Source organism: Erpetoichthys calabaricus, chromosome 14, assembly GCF_900747795.2.
Source record: "Erpetoichthys calabaricus chromosome 14, fErpCal1.3, whole genome shotgun sequence".
Taxonomy (NCBI): domain Eukaryota; kingdom Metazoa; phylum Chordata; class Cladistia; order Polypteriformes; family Polypteridae; genus Erpetoichthys; species Erpetoichthys calabaricus.
The window spans coordinates 9,066,440-9,075,608 of record NC_041407.2 but is presented as its reverse complement, the minus strand read 5'-3'; the positions used below and the strand labels follow the sequence as shown (position 1 = coordinate 9,075,608).

At 42.5% G+C, this 9,169-nt stretch overlaps 1 protein-coding gene across 3 annotated transcripts in view; it reads left to right on the top strand.

The window, feature by feature from the left end:
• Nucleotides 1-581: 581 nt before the first annotated feature.
• lrrc45 (leucine rich repeat containing 45) overlaps nt 582-9,169 on the top strand; it is a 43,951-nt gene continuing 35,363 nt past the window's right edge. Inside the window, exons 1-3 of one of the 3 annotated variants that reach the window (XM_028818624.2) lie at nt 582-821; nt 5,626-5,712; nt 6,798-7,036. In XM_028818624.2, coding sequence (XP_028674457.1) covers nt 6,805-7,036 — 232 coding nt within the window. In that variant the 5' untranslated portion in view covers nt 582-821; nt 5,626-5,712; nt 6,798-6,804. Of the gene's footprint in view, nt 822-3,384; nt 3,528-5,059; nt 5,228-5,625; nt 5,713-6,797; nt 7,037-9,169 lie in introns of those variants that run through there. The other 2 variants (XM_051936504.1, XM_028818623.2) reach the window with 2 other exon arrangements.

Genomic DNA, 9,169 nt, shown 5'->3' with positions numbered 1-9,169 from the left:
CTTTTGTAACATACGATACAGAACAGACATACGTAAATAAACACAACATGTTCCAGTATTACTATGTAAACGACACCGCAGTTTTCCCCAGGAATCGCAACACACTGGCCATGTGCAGCACGCGATTCATCTAATTTGATGTCCGAGAAAACGTTTACTGTATGTGCAAAGTCGCCTAGAGGCTGACGGACGGACTGGACTGTAAAAGCTGCTTTTAACTAAGGGGCTAACGGATTTTGCGCTACCCCTGTATTTTTTTTTTATTTATCGTCACACTCTTCAGCGTCCGTAAGACAAAGGCAAATACGAACGGCTGTTCAGGGGTCTTATGTCATCTCGTGTTTTCTGAAAGTCTCTCACTGCCCTTCTCTCAAATAATCTCAATGCTTCTCAAAGGACGCGCTGGTCTGGCAGTAGTAACTAGTCCCCGCCTACCAAGCTGCCACTCAGCGATCTAGTTCCCGCCCACAACTTTGCCACTCCGCTATCTAGTCCCGCCTTGCCTTCTGCTACTAACGCTTCTAGCCCCGCCCATCACATGAAGCGCTCGCCTAACGCTGCGTTCCCGCCCAGCCCGCCTGTCCTGTACGCTGAGCAGTTAGTTTATAAAGCTGTAATGTATAGATTTTTTTTTAAAAAAATATTTTAATAGCCCACCACAATTTTGATATTTAGAGGTCTTCAAGGGTCAATTCAAGTTGGGGAGGAGTCGATACTCTCCAACCACCTCAGAATCCCTGAATTTCGCACCTTGGCTGGAAGAACTTGTAATGGCTTGTACTGAACGGGAAGTGGCACTGAGGCGAAAGCTGGACACTAAGGTAAGTGTTGTTTGTTTTTAAAAGTAAAATATCATTCAAGTACTGCATGAGACCTATCGACGATATCTGGTTCGAACAATTTGGATATGGCGTTTCCTTTTCACTGCTAAATCCTGGTAGGTTGCCGGTTCGAATCCCGTAAATGTCAATAGGGAGTCTACTCTGTTGGACCCTTCAGCAAGGCCCTTAACCTGCAATTGCTGAGCGCTTTGAGTAGTGAGAAAAGCGCTATATAAATGCAAAGAATTATTATTACCCCGCTAAACGACTGCCTGCCTGCCTACTTAGCAGCTTTACTCGGGCTCACCCTGGCAGAGGCAGGTTTAAAAATGGAATACGTGGCCCACAGACAGTACCGCACTGCCGTTTGAAGCACAACCCAAATGGACGGGTTTTAATCCAACGCGAGGTCGTAGGGCGTGGAGACGAAGCTCACCCGAGCATCATGGGGCGCAAGGCAGGCTAAAAAAATCCGAATTGACTGTACACGTAGGAGTTAAATAAAGTCCAATGCAAGTTTTATCTCCAACATAATTTAGCTGGACTGGGTGAACTAAACTGAACTTCTCTTAATAGGTTTGGTTTAGCTCAAGATAGTAGAGAGCTGTTGGCTGCCGTGATGAAACTGCGCTGATCCATTTAGTTCTATTTATTCACGTCAAGTTTATAGTCCTGTAACACCCAGTACAGTGAAATTCACGCTTCCTTAGTGCTGTTAACAAAAATACAAGAAATAAAGATAAATCAATTCTCACAATTTCTACCATATAAACTCAAGTAAAATCATCAAGCATTCATTTTCACTGCTTGATATAAATATGACACCACCTGCCATTCCACAGAGAAGAAAATGATTCTCTTGTAATGCAGGGTGTGCAAGTAAACTACCACATCATCAAAACCATAGCAGCCCACTATTTGACTTTAACTTCAGTGGTATAAAGGAGTGGGGATCCCAAAAAGTAATTGCAACATTTTGTGATTAAAGGGTGTGCTAAGGAAAATAAGTTCAAAAAATAATAATGAAAATACAAAAATAACCCCTTGTTCAAGTCTTTTGATGCCACTGGGATGTGTTAAAACCAATTATGGGATTTAACTTGCCCACCAGTGTGATACCCTGACATGTGATTGGTGGTCCTATGTTAATGACATTTGTTTGCACCCATCCATCCACATTCTGTTAATATTATAGGAAGCGGATGGCGGCACAACTGTCACACGTGCCCACAAGTGTATGTGACACCAAGCATGCAGCTTGTCACCAAATATGAGAAGAACATGCATACTTCATAATGAAAGTGACTGTGCTGGGGTCTGAGCCCAGAGTGGCCCACCGTCGGGCAGTGGTGTTAATCACTATGGCAACAGCAGGTCATTCTGCCCCAGAAAGTATTTCTGTTTGCTCATTTGTTTGTCTCTGTGTATTTATTTATTTATTAATTCGTTTCAATATTTTTCTAGTCGGAGCTCACAAGACATTTACATTTACAACATTTAGCAGACGCTCTTATCCAGAGCGACTTACAACAGTGCTTAGACATGCTTTGAATCACCTTGACAGTCAGGGACTCCATTAACCTGTGGCGCAGCTATACCCCGCACCCAGGGCAGCCTTAATGTATGGGCACTGGCCGGGGGGCTGCAGGAGCTTAGGGGTCCACAATGTTTCTGTTATCAAAACAGGGGCCTCAGCGCACTACTTTGCCCGGGGGCTAAGTTGCTGTTAAGAGGGCAACCCCAAAAACAGAGGTCAGAGGCGTCTCTGAAAAATGCACTTAAAACAGGACCCCTATTTAACATTGCCATATTCAGCATCCATTATCCAACCCGCTATATCCTAACTACAGGGTCACGGGGGTCTGCTGGAGCCAACCCCAGCCAACACAGGGCACAAGGCAGGAACAAACCCCGGGCAGGGCGCCAGCCCACCACAGCATATTCAGCATTTTCACACATTTAAAGTTTTTCTGGATGCTTTTGTTGACGTAGATATGCTCTTGTCTGAAGAAGCGCAGGACTTTTAAGAGCACTTCCACACAATAACTAAAAGTGAGTCGATCCTGAATCTTTTCTTGCTGTTTTGTTTTCTTTATTTTGACCACTTGTATAATTGTGCGACTGATCCAAATCTGTCTATCCTGAATGTGCCCCACATGCAAAAAATGAATACAAAATTTTGCCAGACTCCACTTCAGGTAGGACGCATGCGAATTTGTCAACTCAGGATGGAAGAGAAATCAAGAAACGAAAGATCAGAGCTGTTGGTTTGAGCGCTTTTATCATTACCTGCCAGCGTTGTGTACTTAACAACATTTAACCCACAGGACAAGAGACGTCGCCAGCTTCAGTACTTATTAGGGGCTCAGTCCTCAATCTCTGATAAATCGCCACCTTGGCGTTGGCACACTCTTGACAAGCATTAATAGAGAGCTGTACGGGAGGAATCACTGGCAGGGCTGGGCTGGGGTCTCAAAGAACAGGGACTAGAAGCTTAAGAGTCTCTTACAGAAACACTAAAGGGCATGTTTAGGGATCATGATACGTATTTGCATATTGTTCATTTAATTTTCATTCAGAAGTGGGCTTCTCACAAAGCAACGAGTGACACTTTAAACTTCCAACGTGAGCTGCTACGGACATCCCCGTGACTCAGTTGTGGAAAACAATCGGTCTGAAAGTTGATGAATAGAGCCGTCAGAACAAGTCAAGTCAGGTTGGGGAGCATGCTCTGGTACAGTGCGTTACCGCACCCACTACACAACGAAACAACTCGGGATCTCGGTTGGCAACCACCCAGGCAGACACGCAGTCCAGTCCCACCCTCCGGAAATGACCCTCTATCTGCCGCAGCCAGGTGTTACGTGGGCGACCCCTTGGCCTGGTCCAGCCACTCGGGTCCCCAGCAATGAGGATCTTACGAGCCGGATCACCCTCGGGGAAACGCGCCACATGGCCGTAGTGCTGTAACTGATGCTCCCCCACAATGCAGGTCATGTACCTCATTCGGGACTCCATGAACAACACAAAGTCAAACCAGCGGTACCCAAGGATTTTCCAGAGAGACACACATGAAGGAGTCCAGTCTTCGTCTCAGGTCACTGGATAGAGCCCATGTCTCACAACCATGTAGCAAGAGAGGAAGCACCAGGACTCTAAAGACTTGGACCTTCGTCCTTTTGCATAGATATCGAGAGCGGCACATACCCCTTTCCAGCGACCTCATGACCCCCCCATGCTCTCCCAATCCGTCTACTGACTTCATAGGAAGAGTCACCAGAGACATGAATGTCACTGCCAAGTCATCAGAACAGGTGGAAAAAAATGTATTTGTTCATTAAATATATAACAACCTCAAATATATATAGGTAAACGGTTTAGGGCACGGGTGTCGAACTCCAGTCCTGGAGGGCTGCAGTGGCTGCAGGTTTTCATTCTAACCTTCTTCATTAGTGACCTGTTTTTTCTGCTAATTAACTTCTTTTGCCTTAGTTTTAATTAACTTGACTCCTGCCCCTTAGTCGTCACTTTTTTCTTAATTAGCAGCCAAACAATGAGACACAAAACGAGGCGCCACTTGACCAGCTCCCCTGTGCCCATCACACAGTATCTGAAAATAAAGAAACGTGAAGGTCTCAGTAAGGTTGATCTCTCAGGTCACCAAACCATTGTGACGGTGTTCTTAGAAAAAACAGAAAAATCAACAGTTTTGGAAATCTTTGCTATGGCAGAATGAGAGCAGCAACAAGTCATGGAATTAAATAACAGGTTTAATTAACAGCAAGAATCAGCATCTCATTAAGAGATTGGTTGAAGTTTGAAATCCCAGCTTAGCTGGTCATGTGTCGGCTCGTTTCACATCTCATTTCTGTTTGGCTGTCATTTAATGAAGAAAGGAATACATTCAGAGGATTGAATCCTTAAAAATGGGGCTATTAAAATGAAGAGAAAAGGAGTTAAATAGCAGTGAAAAGTGGTCACTGATTAGGAAAAGGGTTAGAATGAAAACCTGCAGCCACAGCGGCCCCCCAGGCCAGGAGTTCGACACCCCTGGTTTAGAGGTTTACCAAAATATTCTGCTTGGTGAGAAAGTGAAACGTGAATCCTGATACGTCCCCAAAGCCACGTGACCTTTTCTTAATAAACTTCGCATTGACATACGGGTATTGTCGTTTTACAGCAGTTAGATTTCCGCTCAGTTGTTAGAAGAGAACTACGATTCCCAAAATGCATTTCTTTTCCTGGTTACTTTTATGACGGCTCCTCTGCGAGTCAGTGGTAACGGCAGTAACTGAAATGCACACTCGAGCAGGGTGGTAAAATCGAAAAAGCTTTTTATTAAATTGTTAGAAGCCGATAGCAGTCATGCGAAACACAGCGTGGCGTGCATTCGTGTGCAGTTCGTGGTAAGTCGTGTTTAATTGTTAACGGCGTATGGTCTGCAAGACGCTTTCCATTTTGCACTTTTTTGACAGAATAGTGATGGCGCTGTCAGGAATTTACAAAAGACCGAAACGTGTGCGCTTTAGGATTATCGGTTACAAGGAGCCTTTGAAACGTTAAAGTTTGCAGCGATAGTAAAGCGAAAGCTTTTCTTTGTTTATTTTTCTTGGGAATATTCAGCCGTAGTTGCTTGAACAGTAGAGCAGCACTGATTTTTGTTTCCTTTTTGTGCGAGATAAAGTTCACATAGCTTTTTACTGAGGCGCAGACATTAACTCCATTGTGGATAATCCGTTAGACTTCAGGGTGAAGACATTGCAGATCTGTTAACCGCTTTTCATTTTTGTTTTTTCTCTATTAGACATTTTCCTTAAAACTAGTGAGGATGAACATAGTGCGGCTTTGATTCTGGAGTGTGCTACTAAAGTGACCGTGGATGACTTCCAAGGTAAGGAGACTTCACATGGTGCAACTGTTGAAGGGGTCGCCTCGAAGTGTTTTGATGGACCCGTGGGATTTTTAGGGCTGTGAAACATGGTGTACTGTATGTCCAGTGTGCCTAGGCGGTAACCCTGTAGTATAAGGCGTTATTTGAAATACATTTGACCAACAAAAGAACGAAAGCGAAAACACAGATTATATAATCTACACAAAATATAAAGCTAAGTAAGTGCATTAAGCAATGTATCTCATCTCTTCAATGTGGCCACACACGCCATTTCTGACTGACATTTTGTACATTGTGTGTATTAGTTCAGTTTGGTTGATTTCGGTAACATATATTTAGTAGTTCTCAGAGTTGTCTCATTTATACTTACTCACTTACCAGTCGATTTTTCCAAAGTGACTTACAAAAGAATTTGTATTATAGACTTTATTATTCCTGAAGGAAATTTGTTTGTAGCAGGAAAGTACAAAACATAAGACATTGTTACACCGATTCAAGAAAGTAAGCCAAGTTACTAGAACTGAAAACTAGTGATATATATATACTGCCAGCACACCATTTTGTGAAACACGACTAGGTGTGCATTCCAAATTAATTTTGTTAAAGTGGACACGATAGAAAGGTATAAGAATATTTGTCCAAATTGGTGTGTAATCCAAATTGGCAAATGTAGAGAGAGGTCTTTTATGGAACAGCAGAGGTGCTTAGCAGCGAAATCAAAACCCAGCCAAAAAAATAGCAAAAGAACACAACAGGCAAAAAATCCAAAAGCAACAACAGAATTGAAAACCACAAGACACAAGAAAAAGAGAGGACTCTACGTGAGCCCAGAGGTCAAAAGGAAGGCAGAAAGGTGGTACGGGCTGTACCCCATGTCTTCTTTTAACAGGGAAATGGAGAACTCCACACATTGATGAGCTGACCTTGTGTTTAAATCCAGATCACTGGAACAGTGAGATATTGGCACTAACTACTGTGTCGCTGTGCTAACCAAAAGCAAATTAACACAAAGAAATTAAAAGCAAATCAAGATCAAACATGTTTGCCTTTCCGTCACTTGTCTCTGTACTGCTCTTGTTTAAAAGGTGGACGATGGAGGACTTCAAGAAGACGTACCTTCGACTGTGTAAGGAAAATGATCTGGAGCCGCAGGAAGCTGTTCTCAACCAGCTCCATGATGTTCGGGCCTCAAGTGGCAGTTGCAAGCTGGACCTTGCAACGCAGAGTCTCTCTGTTGACACCTGTGCTGTGCTCAGCAAAGTCCTCCATGATGATATTTTGTTTACCGAGCTCATTCTGAGTGACTGTATGCTCAGCGAGGAAGGTATGAAAATGTTCCTTCATTGTCCTCCTCCTGCTGTAATAAATATTAGAGATGCCGCTTTCATTCTGATGCATTCTTGAGTTGATGGCATGTTTGCAACATACTCTTGACAAAGAAGTTCTGTTCGTTTGTATAGCTGAGGTCTGATCCTTTAGTCGGTGAGCACTAAACGACTACAGACAAAGAATCATGAAGGCAGTGCAGACTACTCACAGCACTGTACAATATTAACACAATGTGTTTGTTAGTTTCACTAGCATTACAAAACATCATTTGCTTGTAATTGGTTGAGATAGGGACCTCCTCCCTCCTTGACGCATTTTACCGTTCTTCTATCTTTTACCCTAGGTTTTTGTAGCCATATTTATTAAGTGTGTATTGACAACATGATACTTTTTTTCTTCACCTTTCAAGCAACGAAAGTAAAAACTCATACTACTTTGATAAACATCTGTACATGTTAAACGGAACATTATGGTGGAGAAGAAGCTGAGGCTGCCATACAAGGCCATATTGACACAACAGCCTTAGTTGGAGTTAGTGAAGAAATCCAATCCAAAGTCTGTCTTGTTTATCTTGTATATAAACGTCTACGCGTGGAAGTGTGTGTGTGTGTCTGTCTGTCCGACCCTGAAGTGAGAGGTGGAGTTGGGGTAAGGGCTCTGTCTCCGAGGATTCGCAAGTGAGGCCAACACATCAGTAAAACGGAACCTTCGAAGAAAGTTAGTCGCTAATACAGAAGCAAGGCAAGCACATCAGCAAAACGATATCCCTTTTACTTTTTCTCCTGCCGCTAATACACAAGCGATGTGAGCACGTTGGCAAAACTAAACCTCTGAAGAAAGATAAAGTCGCTTAGCCACTTATAACAGAAGCGATGCGAGCATGTCAGCAACACGAAACCTCCGAGGAGAGAGATGCCCAGAGGAGTTCCTTTCAATTACCTGACATCTCTACATTTCAATTTTTTTTTTTCTGCCGATTTCAGTAGTTTCTAGGACCAGCACGGGCTTACACAGCTGGTATTACGTATTCATTTACATATACAGTACATCCAGCTTTTTTTATTTTTTTGGTGCTCTTCATATTTCAACAGTTTAGAAGCCAAGCTTATTTTCTAAATATGGTGAGTCTGCAGTTTAATGGTTTTGTTTCCTTGCTGCACAATAGAGTAGTAGTATAAACAAAGCCCAAGGCCACTGTGTCATCAGTGATGATCCGCACATTACAAAAAGCAAAATAAGAGCCACACCAACATGTTGTGTATAATGTGATACAGAAAAGCAATGGGATCAAACTGATGTTGAATTTTAAAGTTCTGCTTGCCACACTTCTAAAATGTCGTTTTTCTTTATCTTTTAAAATGTACTAATCGAAATGATGTGTTAACCAACTCCCCACAGCCATGAACTGGGCAGGTACTTTATAAATTGGATGGATGAGCCTGTTTTGTTTGAAGAGTTTTTTTTTTTTCTTTCATCTGTGTAAATAATTTTTTCTAATAAACTACTATGTGGCATTAAAATGAACAGCCACCCTAATGCACGTTTATTAACTCAGTTTCAAAAATTGTGTAAGTCTTTTTGTGATGCTTAAATGTAGCCTTAATTCTGCTCTAAAACCAGTGATGAAAGCATCAAAACTTTACCTAAAGCCAGTGGCACATTACACGACTGCTAGTCGGAGGGAATGTCAAACTTGATGACTGCCAAGTGCTGATCTGGTCGCCTGTCCGATTTACATGACTAGAAATCGCATGGCTTTACACAGCTCTGTCATGTCTTTCCAGCACGGTTTCACATTTCCAGATTATGGCGAGCTCACGCCAATAACATACTGCCTGACAGACTCTGTGCTGTTTCGGATGCTTTATAGCAGTGTTTCCCAAACTTGGTCCTGGGGACCCCCTGTGACTGCAGGTTTTTGTTCCAACCAGATTCCTAATTTGTGACAACACCTGATAGCACTGAGCTCATTTAATTAGCTTTTTTGTTTTTGTTTTGTTTTTTTTCTCTTCTTCTACATTCAGAAAAGCACATCAGCATAATTTTTACATTTATAAGACATTTAGAAATATTTCTGCTTTTGCTATTGATTTAAATGCTTAACTCTCTTTTGTTGTTTTCATTCTGT